The following is a 19,437-nucleotide window of genomic DNA, read 5'->3' as shown; positions in this document are numbered from 1 at the left end:
AATCAAGATTTCTAATTTTCCAGTAATAAATTTATATTCAAAAGGCAGATTCAAAAAAGCCAATTAAAATTCTACAGTTTTGCTGAAATTATAAGAAATAAATGCATGCTTCATTGTGTAAATTTTGAAAAATACTGAAAACTCAAAATTTCCACTTCTGAGAAATGTACATCTTTCAACTTTCAGGTGAATGGTTGGAATCCAGTGGGTGGAGCTTTCATTTACAATCGCTTTAACTTCTCTGTCCCTTTTTACTGCCACTTTCGCTTGTATTTTATCTGTCTTCCTATCAATTATTTATCAATATAAGCCTATTAAGTATACTTCAAAGAGCTTAGTAGATTTACTAATCTAGCATATAAATGCAATTTCAGCTACTAGACGTAATTAACTGTTCAGAACACTAGCAACACATTTTGGTCCTAACATTGACTCCTTTTTATTCATGAGAAAAAAATACAAACTCTCAAATAAGGCTGTAACATGGGAATGCGTTCTCTGTTAATCAATCTGGATTCATTTTTATTTAAAAATGGCAAACAAGTATTTTTAATAATTAGCACTTGGATAATTAATATTCAACTGGCCTAATCTGAAGAAGAGAAGTAAATCTTTACATTGTCTGTTCAACAGGCATTCAAGTAAGACTATAACGTTCGAGTGAGCGTTTTCCACTCACACACAGCATTTCAAAAGGCACGTTTTCTCTGCTGATAATGCTCACCTTCAGGATGCTTTGTGAATCACATTTTTACTGTCATTATGTTTCAGGAGATAAAATCCCATTACTTTATGCTCTTTCTAAAGCCAGTTGGGGGCCCATGACTTGGACTCTTATTTTCTGGTACTCATTTCTTAATGGAGTCCTCGGGATCCTGTTTCAAGCCTGACAACTTGCTAAACATGGGCAGAAGAGGGGAGATTTTTCAGCACACACTTTCCATTTGACCTTAGATTAACAAAAAACACTGAACCCGCTTAGAAGTTCAGCTAGGGCTGATGAGATGCTGGCTCCTGGTGTGATCTCTGGAATTGAGGCTGTGCACAAATTCTGATTCCAGGTTACAGAAACCTGTGAGGTACTTCAACAGGTCCATGCATGTGTTATAGCTCAACTCCCAAATATGGTAATGTCAACATTAGTGAGAAAGGTCTAGCTGACATTAAATCAAAGAGAGTTTGATTTAAGAGATGTCTTACAATTTATGTGCTATAATAATTGTTGATCTTTAATGATACTAAGCCAGTCATAACAATGTTGCTAATTTCAATTTGTTCTCTGAGTACTCAACCTTAATCTCAACCTTAATAAGCCCTGCTTGATGGTTAAGAGTCGCCAGCTAACTGAGGTAAGCCTGAATCAGTCTCCAAAATATATGCAGCTTGAAGTTTGTCCACATACCCCAATATGTCTCATAAAAATTTGGACTTCGACTTTAAGTAAGATGACATATAGCTTAAGAAAGGATTTGAGAGTTTCATCAAAGAATACATAATGATCTAAAAATGCTGCTGCTAAGTCGCTTCAGTCGTGTCCGACTCTGTGCGACCCCATAGAGGGCAGCCCACGAGGCTCCCCCGTCCCTGGGATTCTCCAGGCAAGAACACTGGAGTGGGTTGCCATTTCCTTCTCCAGTGTAGGAAAGTGAAAAGTGAAAGTGTATTATCTATTATTTACGAAACATGCTATGGTACTCTTAGCATTGGGCTCCACACTGCATCAAATGCAGTGCTTTCCCTTTAAGGAGCTTATAATCTAAAACATACAAATAACCATATGCAGAAAAAAAGCTAGAGATCAGAGTAAAAGGAAGCATTCACAAAAATGTACAAATTCAGCATGCCAGAACTTTTCAGTTGAGCAATATGATCCCCAGTGAAATTCTTTCCAAATGATGTATCATGTGCACAAGTTATAAGTGATTATCTTCAATTTTCTTAGAAATGAGTAATAAGATACCTCTTAAGACCCATGCTTTTGTATATGCATCAAACACTAGAGTTGGCGTGGTCCTATTGATAGCTGCCATTTAAGGAGAAAACATATTTTCTGTCTTTTCTCGTAGCAGACAAATCCGGACCTCTTTTCTCCTAGGTTGGTAATAAGCAGCCTCTTTCTAGGCTACAGTGAACAGCAAACATTGCAACTCTAAAGATGGAAGCAGCAGAATGCTCAAAAATATTGCATCAAAACATTGGATACAACCTACCAGCCCATAAGAAAAAAACCACATTGCCAAACTGACACCATCTGTGTCATCTAACATCCATCGAAATCTTCTTATGCCTGTATTTCCTAATGCTTACAAACAGAATTTGCTCCAAGAATTAAGAAAACTCTTTTTAAGATGGCGGCCCTATTAAGCGACCTCTCCCTATCTCCCACTTCATCTCTTCAGTTTTTTTTTTTTTTTTTTTCCATTGACCAGGCTGGCTATTGTGACCATTTCAGCTAATTTCCTGAAGGTATTTTCTAGCCCTTTTCACCCTATTTAATCCTACAAGTTTCCTGAGAAGCCTGTTTACTCGTATGCTCCCCCACTAGACTGTGAGTGCCTTGACAAAAGAGACCATGTCTTCTTCCTCTGGGCACCCCCCAACACCTAACAAGAGAGCCTGCCAAGGAGCAGGCAATCTGAGACTCCTTTCAAGCCAAGGTGCCCCACCAATCATCAGCCATCTCCTCAATCAGACTGATGCTTCCCTCTAAGTACATCCCGGTACTGATCATCAGGATTAGCATAATAAATATATTCAGACCACATCTGAGCAAGTTCGCCAAACTAGTCCAAGTTAGCACATGGTAATACGACTTTTCCAAAGTTTCAACAAATCACCTGCTCACTCAAATGTCTAGTGCAATCTCAGGGGAGAGAAACCCTCCCATGCCTCACTTATTCTGTCTCCCGGCTTTAGCACCACTAACAGCTTCCAACTAATTGGGGAGCCACAGCTGGCAACCCGGATGAGATTGCTAGTTCTCATACTTTAAAACAACAGCAACGAATACCAAACTCTCTCTTTTTTCAAGAATGTTGATTTTTATTTTTATGTTGTTTCATCTATTTTGAGAAACTCCAAGTCGATTTTGGCTCTTCAAGGCTGCCTTTTACCCATACAGGCATTTGGCCTTCTGGATTGGTTCTTGAACTTTCCAAGGCCCTCTAAGGCAAGATTCCTCAATCTTCTGGGAGTTGCAACACTACCACGGTTTGTTTTTCTCATTTCCATCCATTCCCTTCACCACCACCACCCCCCTCCAAAAGTGGTGTATGGCATTCATAAAGTGAATTACACTTGATTTTTGTTTAGAGGAATTTTTTTTTCAGACTTCTGTAACATTCCCTTGAGACAATTGGAAACATCATTGTCTGATTACTAGCTCACTTTCCTTGCCTAAAATTGTATCCATTCTTGATTGCGCCTGTGGGTAGGTTAAGCAAAACAAAATAAACATCTAGACTTATGAGCTCATTGGCTTTTTTCTGAATTTTTCTAAATTAAATAAGGGCAAAAGAGCTGCACTGAAAGTCAGTTATATGGATTTTTCTGCCAAATGCTAACTGTGTGCCTGGTTTCCATCTGTGGTGCTTTCCAAGTTACAAATCCTTTAAAAAAAAAAAAGAGTGGGGTATGAAAAGATCTATGGATTTGGGGGACATGCCATTTAGAATTGCTATCCTGTGTGTTTGAACACTAAAAAAAAAAACGGGAACACAAGATTGTAAGGCTTTAGATCAGCTTTGTGGAAGTCTAGTGTAGTCCTTCAGCACCAATGATTTATTTAGGCTGGCCGATTTCAAATGCTATTTAGTCTCATCCATATTAGCATAAGAAATGTACCTTCTCCAGTCTAACCCAATTCTGCTAATGGTCAAAGTTAGCAGTCAATCCCAAATGCTCCCCCTAAGTGACACAGGACATTCTTGAGGATTTCTCTTTACTGTGACCAAATCTCATTTTATCTGGGACAAAGAAAGCTTTAATGCAGTTAATACAGTGGAGCGGGCAAACTGAACATGGCTTAAAATATAGATAGGGAAAAAAATGTCAAGCGGTCATCATGATGGTTCATAACTATCAAGTACTTTGCAGCTGTTTTTCAATTTCCAACCACTGAATGACAGCAGCAAATCACACATTTATTCATTTTGAAATTATGCACTTGGCATTGTATTTAAGTCCGCCATTATCATCTCTTCTCTGAAATACTGATGAGCTCTTTCCACACACGGACATTAGGATTTTCACCATGCTTTCTGTATCTACAAAGACCGTATTTGCCCAACTAAAGCTTGGGACACATGGTTTTATGCCAGGGGTATTGGAAATCTGCGCCGCCCCTAGAAAATCCAGGCTATATGGTAGCTATGTGGGTATAATCCACCATATTTGAAGTTTAGCTTTGCTCCAGGGCGAGTCAGAACAGTGCCTGCCATATAGAAGGTCCTCAACAGGGCATATGTTTGTTAAATAGAAGTGAAGTAGAGAACGCTGGGTTTATATGGTAAAGATGCTCGGAACATGATTTTTCCTATAGAGTTTGGGAGATACTTGAGGAAAATGAAAAATCTCCATCACAAGTCCCTGTTCTCTACATGGAATATGGCCATCCTTAGGCCAGGAGTAAGGGAACTTGGAAGGAGGGAGCCCAGGCCGAATCTCACACACACGGTGTGTGGGCCCTCCCAATACTTTTATACAGATGCTGCAAAGAGGCAGGCAGCCAGAGATCTGGGGGAGGGCAAGGGAGGGTGAGGGCCTGTTTGAGTCTCTGTAGAGGGGGGTTGCTAAATGAGTATCTGTGCATTCCCTCTGGTCTTTTTTCTTCTTTTAAGTACAATCTTTACTCCTTGGCTTCAAATCCGCCCAGTGTGGCCCCAGCCCCAACCTTGGACCCATTCATCTTGTGGGGGCTCATCCTGCGAGGACCAATTTTTACATTATCAACAAAAGCATGTCTCTGGCCTTAGCAATCTAATTACCACGGATGGCACTTCGAGGGGAGAGAGATTCGCCCGCTGTTTCAGCTCTGTGGAACTGATTCATAGGTTGCCCCTTACAGCTCCTGCACACGCCCACGTGTTATGTTATTAACACTTAACAGTGGAAGAGGTAGTTTTACCCTCCCATAGAGCAAAATCCTGCAAAGCAATATTTAACATATGCGCAAATGCATTTCAGTCACCAAAAAGGGTGACCAATCACCTTTGCAACTAAACAGCAGGCTCGCTTGGCTCTTTTCATCCACCTAAAGAAAAGGCTGAGGGCGCGCTGGCTGCCTAGGTAACCTCCCGCTAGTGAACGCTCGCCGGCAGCGCCCACAGGGCGCGCATCGCATTCACAACTTGGCCCAACCAGCAGGCCCGCCTCCCTGACTTGTTGAGAGCCACGAGCCAAGTTTTGGCGAGGGCTGCTCCCTGATCCCTCGGAAGCGCGGGACGCGCGCCTTGGTGGATGCATGGGTGGTGAAGAGACCTCGGAGGCCACAAACGTTTTACGGTTTGTGAATACAACCAGCCGTTTCTTAGAGCGCACCTCTGATAAATTAACCTGTTTGAAGCCGACTCTTCTTGCCTGCATTGTCAGTGTAGCAACTTGTCCTAATTGGATTCTAAGGCAGGCTTTTAGGACTCCAACCGTGGGACAGTCAATCACACAAGGCCATTAATATTCATCTGTTGACAGCGGCAGTGCTCAGGGAAGGTTAAAATATGCCCTTACAACACGATCTGATTGTGCTGAACAAAAGGCAAGCGTTCAGAAACTTTCCTCCACCTAAAATCATCTTCCCTTCAGGGTCCAGCCTGTCAAGAAGGCAGATGAATTTGAGAAGGGGAGGAGTTAAATCATCTTTGGACTCTTGCTCCCCCGGCCAGCAGCATGGTTTTGGAAACGATTTTGCCAGCCTAGAGAAGAGACGCTGTTTTGAAGGGAAAAGGCTCAGTCCTCCTCATTTGGGGGACCCTCCTACTCAAAAGTTTCCCTCCGCGTGTCTTTACCTGTCACTGCGGATTCGGAGATCTGTCCTCAACTTTGCTTGCACTTGGGCCCGCGAGCCTTGGGAACCCAGGCTGCAGAAAGGAGGGCGTGAGGGCAGGTTGGTGAAAGAATGGCTGGAGCCGTGGTCCAGCTGAGGCTGAAATTCTGGCATGTAAGTGTGAGCGAGGGTGGCAAATTCCCGAGGCACCAGCTCGGATGTGCGGCGCCAGTTCGCCGAGGCTAGGAGAACCAACTCCAGCCTTCCCGCCCTGCCTCCCCTCCCCAAAAAATGGGCGCCCGCTAGAAGGCCATGCTCGCGGTTTCAACCACTCGCATCTTCGCTGACAGCCCAGCGAGCCTGGGAGATGCGGACACGGTCCACATATACCCTTCTTCTCTTCCTCGGGAGACCTGGCCGGGCTCGAGCGCGGGGACCACTCCCAGGTACTCAGCCGCTGGGCTCACGATCGCGGCCCCGCGGGGCTAGCGCGCTCGGGTTACGGTCACCATGCGCCCCTTGGCTCACCGCTCGGCGAGGGGAATGCGCGAGGGACGACTCCTCACCTGGCACCGGGGTTTCAGGCACCCATTTGAGTCCGGGCTGCAGTCTCTGGAAGAAGGAGCGGACCTGGTGACAGGTGGCGTCCGGCGGCGGCGGCGGGGGCTGCGCCTGTCCCGGGCAGTCCAAGCTGAGCAGCATCGCCACCACCAAGCACGCGGTGCGCACGGTCCCTGCCATCCTGCTTCGCGGGGAGCGAGGAGAGAGTGGGAGAGTGGCAGCGGGGGCGAGAGAGGTCCCAGGACGCGGCAAGCCTGGCAGTGGCCCTAAGGAGCTGGAGACGTGCCGCTACCCAGCCGCTGCAAAAGTTTCCTCGCAGCTACCTGGGCGCTGGGCGAGGGCGGGAACTGCTTGGTGGCTCGGGGCGGGGCGGGGCTGACCGGATTGGGGCGGGGCGAGGAGGGACCGGGCGGGGCGGGGCGAGGCGAACTGCGCGGCCAGGGGGCGGTGGTGGCCGCGTGGCCAGCCTGCGGGCGCGGGGCTGCGGGAACTGCTGGGGTACCGCAGTGTTGGGATCCCGCAGGAGCCGCGCGAGAGGAGGACGCGGAGCGCGTGCGGTGGCTCCTGGCCGCCCAGCCCAGCTGCCGGCTCGCCGCCGCTCTACACAGGGCGCTCTGGCATAACTACTGCAGAGGGGCTGCAGGCTCGGGCGCGCTGATTGGCTTCCCAGCAGCCGTCCCCTCTGACTGGCTCTGAGAGAAGTTCCCCAGCCTCACTCCTCCTTCCCGCCGCTCATTGGCCTACAGCCGAGTGGGCTTTTTCCTTTAGGATTTTTGCAACCTCTCCATCCTTCCTTGGGGTGCGTGGAGGTCCCTGGCCTCGGTACCCACCCCGCCAGCCAGGTCCAGCTCATCTCTGGCCACCAGAGCTTCCCAAGAGGTCTTCCTCCTCCGCACAAAATCCACCTCTTCTTCCTGCTTTCTGAGGGGCTTCCCTCGATTCTTTTTCCCAACGCAGCTCACAAACCTACCCCACAAAGAGTCACATTCAGGGCAGCTGGGGACCGCTGGCGAAGCGGGGTAGGTTCACACCTGCCTCATCTTTGAATACTATAACTAAAAATCTGACAGCCCATGGGGGTTAATTTAATAGAAGCACACAAAGTCAGATAAGGCACCTGATCCCAGGATGTTAAAAGAATGTCTCCTGTAAGGTAGCCCCTGGTGACCCTTCATGAAGCAAAGCACAACTGGTGACAACAAGATAACCTAAGGCTTAAAGTCAGACTAATTCATTAGAAAACCGTTTCACACAGCAAATTCATTGAGCCAGAGCTAGCCTGTTTGAGAGGTCTCCTAGCCCAAATCCCACCTCTCCTGCTTAAATTTCATCATTTGAAATCCGGTTCTTTGAAAATCAAATACCTCTCAGAGGAGAAATGCATTTAGTCATTACCCATAAGTAGGGATCTTTAACTCCCATATTCTTTCTAGTGGCTCACACACACCTTAGCACAATGCCTGGCACATAGTAGGAACTCAATAAGTGTTTGTATAATGAAATGACTTAACACCTCAGTGTGAATTAGTTTACCATCTGATCCTGTTGTCTCTGATCTAGGGAGAAGCAGGTTCAGATAAAGAAAGGAAAAGGAGAGCCTCCACCCCAGGAATTCTGCAGTGAGTGCCAGGCCATGGAGGAAGAGGTTGTGTGCCAGAACTTGTGGGCTTAGAAGAGAGACAAAGGAAAGGTAGGTGACTGAGGGGCTCATTCATTCATTCAATGACAAATATTTGAATTGCTGCTACATGCCAGACACTGTGAGGTACAAACAATGAGATACAAAGATTAACCATTGGTACCTGACCTCAAAGATCTACGGGTCTTGTGGGAAAGACAACCAAACAGAAAAATGTCAACCCAGCATGTGGTAAGTGCTAACATGGGGGCAAATGCAAAGTTCTAAGGGGTGAGAAGGCAAGTCACAGAAAGCTTCCCAGAAGAGGTGATATCCTAAACTCAGGCTTGAAAGACCAGTAGAATTGAGGTGAGAAAAGAAAATGGGGGGAGGGTGTCAGGGGAAAACAAGCAACATGAACAAAGATTCTGACAGGAGAGAGCATGACCCAGTTGGATGATGGGAGGTGCAAGTAAGGGTCTCAGGCTGGGGAGTTAGGGAAGCTAAAGCAGCAGAGGTAAGCAAGGGTCAGATTATCAGTCCCCAAACCATGCAAAGGAGCCTGGGGAAGCACTGAAGGAACTTCTAAGCAGAGGGGTGATATGATCTTGTTTGCCCTATGAAAATATCTCTACAGCAACATTGTGGGGATTGGCTTGGAGAAGGAAGCAGATTGGAAGTAAGTTAAGAGGCTGTGAAAATAATCCAGACAAGAAATGATAAAGTCCTGTGGCAGAGGAGACTTGGAAAGGGAAAACACTACTGGAGATATTTAGGAGATAGAATTTAAAAAGGCACCAAGTGGATGCGGGGGTTGGGAGAGAGGGATTCAAGGACGGAAGGCTCATTCATTCTTTTTTCAACAAACATTTGAGTGCGGCCTACGTCTCTGGCATTCTTCTCCTACTTCATAATTTTGCCTGGGGCTAGGCCTGCGCCTGCATTGAACATTTGACAAATGACATATCCACTTTAAAAGAAACACCAATTAAGAGTCATAATTTGGCTGGTGAGTTTGATATGTTCCACCTGTGGAGCCCTGTGACCAAAGGGCAGATTGGAAGGCAAGCATTGATTGAATTTCATGACCTCGCAGAGGAAGACATGACCTCCCATAAATTCATGATCTTCCAGAGCTCATGCAACTAACTACAAAGGCAACAGTTGTTTTCAACTACTGGGTATTGAGTACCTTGAACAGAGGGACTATGACTTATTTTTAATATATACTTTTATATCTAATATACTTTATATGAACCAGGGAAGCAATTAGGGCAGTGCTTCCCTAAGTGAGGTGTGTGAATCTCTGGTGGTATGTGGACCAGTGAAGTTTTGTTTGTTTTTTTTTTTAAATAAATTTTTGTTGTAATGTGGATCAGAAATGTATGAACATGCATAGTACTACATTCAACCCATGATTTCATTAAGACAAAGTTAGTAGACAATACTATGATCAATTAACTTAAATAAAACTGTGAGTTAGCTTCAAAATTTTTTAATAGTACTGAGAATATGAGGATTTAGCAAAACTTGTGCGGTGGTATGTGAAAGAGTAGAATTTGGACTTCGGTCATAAGCAAACTCACCCTGAGGTTTTGGCAAATATTTAAGGTTTTGGCCTTAAAGTTTCTGCTCCCCCCACAAGCAGCTACTTGAGGGCTTTAAGCCGACCTAAGGAGTTGGAGAAGGGAATGGCAACCCACTCCAGTGTTCTTGCCTGGAGGATCCCAGGGACGGGGGAGCCTGGTGGGCTGCCGTCTATGGGGTCGCACAGAGTCGGACACGACTGAAGCAACTTAGCAGCAGCAGCAAGGTGGGATTAATAAAACTTGCTAGGCTTAAGGAGTGGTTGCATTTTTTTAATAAGTGACTCCCAAAGACTTTCTAACGTTTCAGTCCCCAAGCTAAGACTCTGCCAGTGGGATTTCAGGCCCTGGAATAGGCACTGAAGAATAGGCTTTTGGTCAGGACAGACTGTAGGGACACTCTGGACAGCTGTCCATTCTGCCAGTGTCCGGTGTGTGGAGTTTTACTGACAAAATCCCGTTCCTTTGCCAAACTGTTAAAGCTGTTACTTTATCTGCTATATATTGCCAAGATGAGTGACTATGAATTAAGATTGGGTTTTATTTTTCTTTTTACATAAACAACCATCTTACTTTTCAGGGCTCCCTTCCTTATTTTCGAAGTCAGGCCAATGACTCATCCTTACTCTTCAGCTGGAAGAGACAAAGAGAAACAATCAGTCTAGAAACACAAAAGGATGTGCTGATTGAGCACCGGTGTTCACTTTCCACAATTCATGGCTCTGTGCTTTCAGGCCCAGTTGGAAGCATTTAGATAACACCACTGGGCCCCATTTTCCTCTTTGGGCCTCAGAGGAAGGCTACCTAGCACAGCAGGCCCAGAAGAACTTTTCTTCACCTTTCGTTCCTAGTCTCTAGTTTGAAAGAATTCGAGAATTCCCAGCTGTAGCCGGCAGCTATTATCTTGCTGTAGCTGGGAGGAGAGTCTGGTTCTATGACTCCAAAAGCAGCATAAATCAAGGTTTCTGGGAGAGGGTTAAGAAAGGGTGTTCAACAGCTGCCGCCATGGGAGGGGCTCATATATAGCCATGCATACGGCCACACACGCACACATGGTTTGTTTTGGGCCCAGTTCCCCTTGCCACCACCCCCCCTCCAGGTGATGCTCTCCCCACGCCATTCCTCTGAGGTACACAGTATCTTCTCCCCTTCACACCACCCTCAAAACCTCCTTTCTGAACAGAAATTTTAAAACTCATCCGCTCACAGTGTATATGGTTGATGGGGTACAATGAGGCTGCCCACCCAGGGTAGGGGGTATTTTCACAGGGATCAAAGCTTTAAACCAAAGGAACAGGGCTCTAAAAACTGTGGAATTCGAGGCATTTGCTAGTGGGAAGGGAGTGTTTAAACTGAGGGGCAATGAGGCCTTTTTTGGTACACCTGAAATCACATCATGTAGACAGTTGCTTATATGTTAGACTGGTGCTGCTCACAGTCAACACCTCCCTAGCCACACCTCTGTGCTCTATGGCACACAGCCACTTTGTCTCCTTCTCTTGCAGTGTATGACTCCTTTGTGGGGTGGAGGGGAGGGGAGGCGCCAGGCACACTGATCCCAATTCTCCCAAATGTATAAGCTATGATCAGAGAATGAATTATGGTCCTTTGGGAAAGAGTGTTCATTCATTCATCCCAGCCAGCAGGCCAGTGCAATGTAAATGGTAACTTTGTAAGTTGAAAGACTTAAAGCCATTTTGAAAATTGCATAATAATCCTAGGCAGAATTTGGCTCCATGTGTGTGGAAAATTAATAGACCCAGCTGAGATGCCTGCATTATGAGTTGTGGATGGATGGCCTCTCCCCAGACCAGGACTATACTTTGCCCTCACTAAATCCACAAAATATCCTGAGGTTCTTGTAAGTTAGAGTTCAAGACTTTGAAAACAACTATTGAGATTTTTATTTGTGGCATCATGTTTATTGCTGCAAATAAGAAATTATTCCATTTTGTCTTCATATGTATAAAGGATATTGATCTAGATTCCTAACATATTTCTTCATACCCCTAGTCCATTGATTTTTTTTTGATTGGGCAGATAAATGTATATCTAACATTTTGTCTCTATTGTGTAAGATAATCAGTTTTCTATTAAAATTTAAGGAGCTTGTAGTTAGGTGATTGAGAAGATGGTAGCTTTAAATGGAAAGAGTGGTGACGCCTGAGGCATGGCTTTAGGTGTCACATGGCAATTCATGAATACTTTGTTTTGCTTTGAATTATTGTGTCCCCCAAAACTCAGTGGTTTAGGTAATGTAATATGTTTATTTGGATGTATGCTGTGTAGAATCTATAAGTAAATTTGCTAAGTTTTTTCTGGGTCTTTTTGCTTTGGAGCCTGGGTGCCCAATAGGTCAATAGTTGACCTCTAACCATTGACCGCTCGCATGTTTGCTTCTCTCAAGGCCTTTTCCCACCCCCAGAGCTCCCTGAGCTCCCAACAACATATGGGAGGGAGTCAACAGCCACCACGGACAGCAATTCATACTTTGAGTGGCCTCGTCCATCTGACTTCCCAAGCCTCAGCCACAGTACCAAGTCCAGGGGAATTTCAACGGTAGCATCTCATAAGAAAAGGCCATCACCCCACTGGTAACTCTATAGTCAATTGTAAAGTCTACCTATTAGAAACTGTGTTGTTCAGAGGCAGTACGGTTGGGACCTGCAGCCAAAGGAGGGGAAGAGAAGTGCTAGATGGTTCCATCCCCTACCAACCAAGCCCAGAGGCTGCTACACTTGCTGTACCAAAACCTGGGGTGACCACTGCATTTACCACATTGGGTAAATGTATGTTTACTTTTTTGTCTCTATCATGACTTTTGAGCTTTAGGTGATCAGGAGTTCACATTAATATCAGAAAATAAAAATAATATTAAATAAATTGACCCTTCACTACAAACTGTTTGAGAAGTATTATGCTAAGTATGTGCACAGTGCCTTGGCCCATGGTAGTCACTGAGTAAATGTTTTTAAATAAAGCTCTGAAATGCTTTTCTTTACAAAAAAAATTCCCACATTCCCTAATTATAGGGAATTCCTATTCACAAGGCATAAAAACTTTCCAATAATAGGTAGCCCATGTGAGGATAAATGTGTAACTAAAAGATTTCTCCAAAAAAATTATCCCATAGGAACACTCTTCTACTTTGGCTCACTCTTATTCAAGTAATACTCAGAAGACAGGAAATATGGTTTGCATGAGATTTTGCCCCTCAGTAGAACTTGGTGTAAATTACAGAATGGAGGTTGATCTCCACAACCTTCATGTTTTATTATATCCATTATTTCCCCCCTAATTTATGTCATGTTTTCTGTTGTAAATGAAAGAGACGCTTGCCTGTGTACAAAAACATAGCAAACATACCAAAACAAAACAAGATGATAAGATACAGAGGGAAGTAGGCTCCTTGGAATGCCTTCATCTCATTCATTCTCATGTCAGAAGTACAGCAAGTCTCCCCTGCCATAAATAAACTGCATGTCATTACTCAGAAGATTTAAGCTCTGTTGGATGTCTCCAGTCCTTCCCTAACTGCTGTTAAACTTATGCTTAATACCATATGGTTTGTTAGCAGCTTTTTGTCTCATATCGTTCTGAAGTTGTTTCATGTGAGAGTACCCTGTCTTCCCAAATAGATTGGAATAATCGAAGGAGCAGAGGAGCAGCAGTCTAAAGCACTGGTTTCTCATTCTCGTCCTGCCTCTCTGAGCATTGTGACCCTGAATATGCAACTTCACATCTCTGAATCACAGCCTCCTTAACTGTAAATTGAGGATGGCCGACTTCATGCTCTCCAAGGTTCCTTCCACCTCTGACAGTCTGTGTCTCTAAGATTGTGAACTCCTTGAAGGAAGAGTTCTTACACTTCTGTACCCAGAATCTAGAGCAGTGCCTAGGATATAGTAGGCCCCCAGTACCTATTTATTGAATGAAAGGCTGAATGCATCCACAACACAGACCCCAGAAATGGCTTCATAGGAGATTCTCAAGGTATATTTGTTGATTCCTTAGCACTCTCTTTAATCAAAGTATTGTGTACAACATTTAAAATCTAATTTTTCTCCTAATGAGCAGCACAGTAATGCTTGTTGTAAGCAATATTGCAAGAGTGGAAATATAAACAGACATACTTCCTTTGTGTTTTCTTTATCTCCAAAAATCTAAATTAGAGATTTTTGTAATTAAGTCATTAAATTTTTTAAATAACTGAGGCTTTGATGTTGACTCTTTAAGATTGTAAAGTACTAAAGGTAAGAGACTATGTTTACCTAAATCTCAGTATACATGGGCCTAACAAATTACTTTGTTGTTTGGAAATTATGGTAATAAACTTTTAGGGGGGTTTAGTATTCATTTTTCCCTGTTGAAAACCTGTGTCAATCCTTTCTATGGAAATCTTTCTGAACTGTATTACATATTTCCCTGCCTTAGTAAACAAAGTATATGAAATCTAATCTAATCTATTCTTGATGTTCTGTTATATCATATTCAATTTTTATACTAGGCTATGAATCTACAGAAATGGTGAGACAATAAACTGAGTCTATGCTGGGTCTATGGCATGGCATGAAACTTGCTTTCTTAAAAACAATAATAAGAATTCCCTGTAGAAGGACTTCCCTGGTGACACACTGGCTAAGAATTCACCTGCCAATGCAGGGGACACAGGTTCGATCCCTGGTCTGAGAAGATCCCACATCCTGCGGGTCCACTAAGCCCATGTGTAACAACTACTGAATCCCCGGTGCCTGGAGCCCGTGCTCCGCAACAAGAGAAACCCCTACAATGAGAGGCCTATGCACCACAGCTAGAGAGTAGCCCCCTCTCTCTGCACCTAGAGAAGCCCACATGAAGCAACAAAGATCCAGCACAGCGAAAAACAATAATTAATTAATTTTTAAAAAGAATACCCTGTAATGATTTATCTCTTCCTCTTTAACATATGATGTAGAATGTATAGATCCTTGCCCTCCTGCGTTAGTCTGCTATTTACACATTGTAATACTGAGGTCAAAGGCTACGTTAGCCCTTCCTAGGATGTTCCTCTGATTTCAGCACTAGTACCTTCAACCTCTCAGTCGATTTCAACCCACCCTCCAGTTTACTTGCTTTAACTTATGTTGCAACACAGTGATCACAAAAGTCCACACAGCGTGGTGGAGTGGGCATAGGTTATGCAGTTCAATAGTTCCAAGTCCAAATTTCAGCTCTATTACTTACTAGCTGGGGGACCTTGGATAAGCCGCCTTACCTGGTTGAGACTTCACTTACAAAATGAGGATTAAACACTTAACCTCCGTTGATGAATGGATGAATAGATAGATAGATCCATATGATAAGTCAAAGAGAACACAATGGTTCTTATGGAATATAGGCAGTCAGAATACTAGTGTCCACTATAATATTCTTTCAGCTTTTCTGTATGTTAGGAAAAATATAACCTTGCAAGGTCTTTGAGAGACTAGAGATAAAATAGGTAAAGCTTCTGGCATGTTGTAGGTATTCATATTATTCTATGAACTTTAAGGCTATTTCTCTTAAAGGCCATCAAAGCCAGGTTTGTTTGTTTATTTGTAATAAACATTAATTAATATTTGTATTACCAACATTTATAGAACAGTCACTATGTTCTAGGCACTGGTGATATAGTGATGAGGGCAAAATTTTTGCCCTCATGTACATTTTCCAGGTTTGTTTTAACCATCTGAGTGAGCAGGCATCTTCAGTTGTCAGTTCACTGCCAGGGTTACCTCAATGCCAGCACTGGGACTGCCAGATTATCAAGGTTTTACATGATTCATAAGTTTGAAGGAGGCATATGCTCTGAGAGGGTCTCCTTGAACTTCACAATCTTGCCTGCTGCTCAGTCCTCCTTCAGCCTCCCTTAAAACAGGTCCATGTGGAGAGTATGAGAGCTAAGCAGTGTTCATTGATGGCCAGAGTCCAGCAAGAGACCTGCCACAGGCCCAGGAATTCTCAGACACCGATTTGCCATTCCATTTCCCAGGGCTTAACCTCTGTCGTTTGGCCTCCCCAATTACAATTACATTTCCAGACCTTTTTTTGTTTTTTTTTTTTTTTTTTTGGCCTTACCCTCAATTCCCAGCCTTAGTAATGGCTCGTATTTCCTGGATGTAACTACAGGAGCTCAAATTCACTTCTGAAAAAAAAGTTTTCAAACTTAAGCTTGCAGCCAGATCTACCCTAGTTTTAAACTTCACAGTCATACTCACATATACTCATATCATTTCTAACTTACCATTGTACAGAAACATCATGATGTATTTATTTTTCTTTTTTTCTGCTTGATACTAGGCTATGAATTGACTCTTCTTCAGAGGAAAAAGGCCAATGATATCCTGACAACCGGAAAGAATGCCATTCTCTTGGCTGATAGTCTGCATATGGAGGAACAACATTTCACACACAGATGGAAGGGAAAGTTCATCTTCCTCAGTATAACTGCTCCTATGGCAAAAAAAGGTCATTTAATCACATGGGAGCAGCTAGACAAGATGATAATATAAAGCAGGATTCTGTGTGCTTCTAAATCATCGGGGCTTTATCAGCTGCCCCTACACCACTCAAGGATGGGAAACCCTGAGACGGTTAAACAGAAACATCAAAGAATAAAGGATGGATGTGCCTGTTGTCCTTTTGTATATTTTCATAGATATGGCTTAGTTCTTGCCTCTAAAATGAGAAGAACAGCAGGTTACCTTGCTATAAGCAGTTGTGTTCACAACTGAAGCAGAACTGAATCTGAAATCCAGGGAGAAATTCACTTTCTCACTTTAGTTTTGCTGCAAACAGAACTTGTAATATTACTGATTACTTTAACATAGTCATTATATTTAGTGTCATTAATACTAAAAAAAAAAACTTTAAGCCTGCCAAGTTTCTTTAAACCTATGCTAATATTATTATGGATTCTGAAAACTGAGGCAATATATCTACTTATATCATTTTTCCTTAGAATTTGATCTTTGGGTTTTTTTTAAAAATTCAACAAGCAGGAAATTAAAGTAATTGTAGCACACGGTGCAATTTTGTGAGCTGACAACAAACCTCTTGATCTGGGAAAGAAGGGCCAAGTTTTCAGGACTACCTATTAAGTAATAATCCCAGTTAAATTTTCTCTTTTGAGAATCTCTTATATTTGTTTGAGACTTCATTCTTCTTACAAAGGGCTTCCCTGTGCCTTATCTGGATTGTTCTTCCCAAGAGTCCTCTGAGCTAGATCAGGCATGAGATAGATATGGGGGCAAATATTATTGCCCCCATAATATTGATGAGAAAACCTCTGAGATTCAGAGAGTAAAGTGATGTGCCCAAGGTCACATAGATAGCTGGTCAGCAATGAAGACAGGGCCATAACATGAGTCAGATACCTCCAATACCTCCCAAACTACAAAATCCCAACAAGCCATGTGGCAGTGGTTTAAAACCTAAATGTCATAGGCAAAAACTTTTGAATGTTATCCAGATGTCTCTGAAAGCCTCCCAGGATTCAATATGCACCTTAAAGAGCCAGGCATGAAAAATGACATGTTCTGAGAAGCACGCCAATTTGAGATTTACTAAATGAGAGAGAGAAGTTAGGGACAACAGAGACAGAGCCAGGTTTCAAACAGAATATTTCTTTTGCTCTTCTATTCACTGCAAATGATGACATTAGCACAAGGTAGAAAAGGCACCATGTTGGCAGTAGAAAAGTGAGTTTGTATCATATAATTCACTCAAAGTTTGTGGGAAAAAAGGTGGAAGGCATTTCGGAAATTGCCTCTGCAGTTTGATTTTAAATGTTTGAAGAACCTTTTCTTCCTTGTAAGGTGGTTCTACTGTCATCATGTTATCAGAAAGGCAGATGAAGAAATTAAATTAAGTCTGAATGAAGTAGCCTTTGAAAGCATCTGAACTGCACTTCCTCATGCCAGCGGAATTTGACAGCTAATTATGGAGCCCATATATGATACAAAACTCAGAATTTCTCAAAACGTAGTAGTAATGCTTGAGCAGGGAGAACTGGTTACATTCATTACAGGAAATTCAGTTTCCCTCAGGTAAAGTGGTTCCATGGGTCAGAGTCAGGCCTCATGCTTGGAATTAGGGATTCAGGTCTGCCTGAAGCCCTCTTCTTCCTGCCTTGCTTTTACAGACCGAGAGAAGCACGAAGTCCCTCAAAGGAGAGCTCCACACAGTAAGGAAAAGTTAGCCTAAGAGGGAGCTAAACCCATGATGCTGAGTTGCCAGAATCCCTCCACAGGCCACCCAAGCGGTGAAGAAATTCATGGAGAGAAATAAAGAAAGAAAAGACCCACAGCCGTGAGCAGAGCCAGCTGGGAGGGATGTTATTACTTTATTTCTGTTTTCTTAACTATGTGCGTGTGTGTGTGTGTGCGTGTGTGTGTGTGTGTGCGCGCACGTGCGTGTGTGCATGTGTTGAGGGGGAGGGAGGATTGATTGCAGAAAATGTCTGGATCCACAGCACTCAAGATGGAAACTTTTGTTGATATAATTTCTCCTAACTTTCCTACACCTTCCTTCCCTTCTACTCCATTTCCCCAGTGGCTATCAAGAGCTGTATATATCTGACCACAAAACATCCAGTCAGTTCAAGTCAAAAATGCAGCCAGCCATCTGGATTGACTCAAACTCTGTCTACACACACCAATTGGCTTGGGGGTAAAAAAATGTAATTCAGTGGAACAACTGGTTATTTTTAAAACAACGAGTTGAATTCAGACAACCATCCAATTAGTTGATTTCAAAATGCCTGTTTGGCGACATGAAAAGGGTTATTTTCAAAGGGCCTTGTGTGTGCATAAACAACCTGAATGCTATTAAATTGACGAGCTATTTCAGAATCAAGTAGATAAGGCCAAAGCGGCTGGACTCTGTTTATAAAGGGGAAACCTGTTAGGGTAGCAGTCCATCAGGCGCTCCAGAGGGTGACACCTTCTGTTGGAAGGCTGAAGTCTTTCATTTGACAGCGGCATAACCATACCCTTCTCTTTGCAGAAGCAAGCATCTCATTCTTTTTTTAGAGAAACCTCCTGTGCACTTCTTCCTGGATGTGCCGCACTAGACAGAAGGCCAAAGATTCAAATAGACCCTCAAAGGCAAATGCTGTTGGGTTAACTACTGCCACATAACACATTTCCCCACACACACGGTGACGGTAACTCGATTGTCTCCCCTCTTTTCCAGGTTTCAGCCTCGCTGCATACAGCCAGGAAGCCTCTTCTGAGCCATTTGACCCGATTCGTGATGAGTTGAGTCAGTTTAAACCGCACAGCTATATGTTCCTGAGCTTTTATCCCCCTGAAATGTGAAAGTTCTTTCCCAGTGTTACATTGCTAAGAAATGATTTAAGAAAAAAGCAAGGACGAAGGTCTCCTCCTGAAGAGAATTTTATTTGCACTCCCCATGCTTTGTCATAAAGGGCATTCAACTGTGTTAATCATATAAGAAGTTTTAGAGAAGCTCTCTTTTTCACATTAGGCTTAAAACATCACCCCTGAGGTGGTGCTGATGGCTCCCTTAGAAAAGATTTCTTTGACATCTAAGACACAAAGGACTTCAGCAAACGCTCGGAGTTAAACGAGTGGTGCTTAAGTGCTGACTCTCCATCCCCAGTGACAAGCATTTACTAAGTGAAACTTTTGTTACTGCAAATGTCTTACTTG

At 43.4% G+C, this 19,437-nt stretch overlaps 1 protein-coding gene and 1 long non-coding RNA gene across 6 annotated transcripts in view; one reads left to right on the top strand and one right to left on the bottom strand.

Annotated features, from left to right (window-relative positions):
- GPC3 (glypican 3) overlaps nucleotides 1–6,866 on the bottom strand; it is a 460,363-nt gene extending 453,497 nt beyond the window's left edge. For all 3 annotated transcript variants that reach the window (XM_086389256.1, XM_086389259.1, XM_086389257.1), the window contains exon 1: nucleotides 6,547–6,866. In XM_086389256.1, the coding sequence (XP_086245382.1) occupies nucleotides 6,547–6,721 (175 nt within the window). In that variant the 5' untranslated portion in view covers nucleotides 6,722–6,866. The remainder of the gene's footprint in view (nucleotides 1–6,546) is intronic.
- Nucleotides 6,867–6,990: 124 nt separating this feature from the next.
- On the top strand, nucleotides 6,991–19,396 carry LOC147341389 (uncharacterized). 3 transcript variants are annotated; one of them, XR_015159623.1, is made up of 6 exons: nucleotides 7,365–7,560; nucleotides 8,102–8,231; nucleotides 12,153–12,339; nucleotides 16,064–16,231; nucleotides 17,907–18,073; nucleotides 18,959–19,396. It is a non-coding gene; the product is annotated as an uncharacterized LOC147341389 (long non-coding RNA). The 3 variants fall into 3 exon arrangements; XR_015159622.1 differs by lacking the exons at nucleotides 17,907–18,073; nucleotides 18,959–19,396 and having other exon boundaries at nucleotides 6,991–7,560; nucleotides 16,064–16,399; XR_015159624.1 differs by lacking the exons at nucleotides 16,064–16,231; nucleotides 17,907–18,073; nucleotides 18,959–19,396 and adding an exon at nucleotides 13,384–14,327.
- The last annotated feature ends 41 nt before the right edge of the window (nucleotides 19,397–19,437 follow it).

Source organism: Bos grunniens, chromosome X (assembly GCF_055505025.1).
Source record: "Bos grunniens cultivar Pamir isolate PY7600 chromosome X, Bosgru_T2T1.0, whole genome shotgun sequence".
Lineage (NCBI taxonomy): Eukaryota > Metazoa > Chordata > Mammalia > Artiodactyla > Bovidae > Bos > Bos grunniens.
Note: the sequence above shows the minus strand (reverse complement) of the source record. Positions and strands in the feature narration are given on the sequence as shown.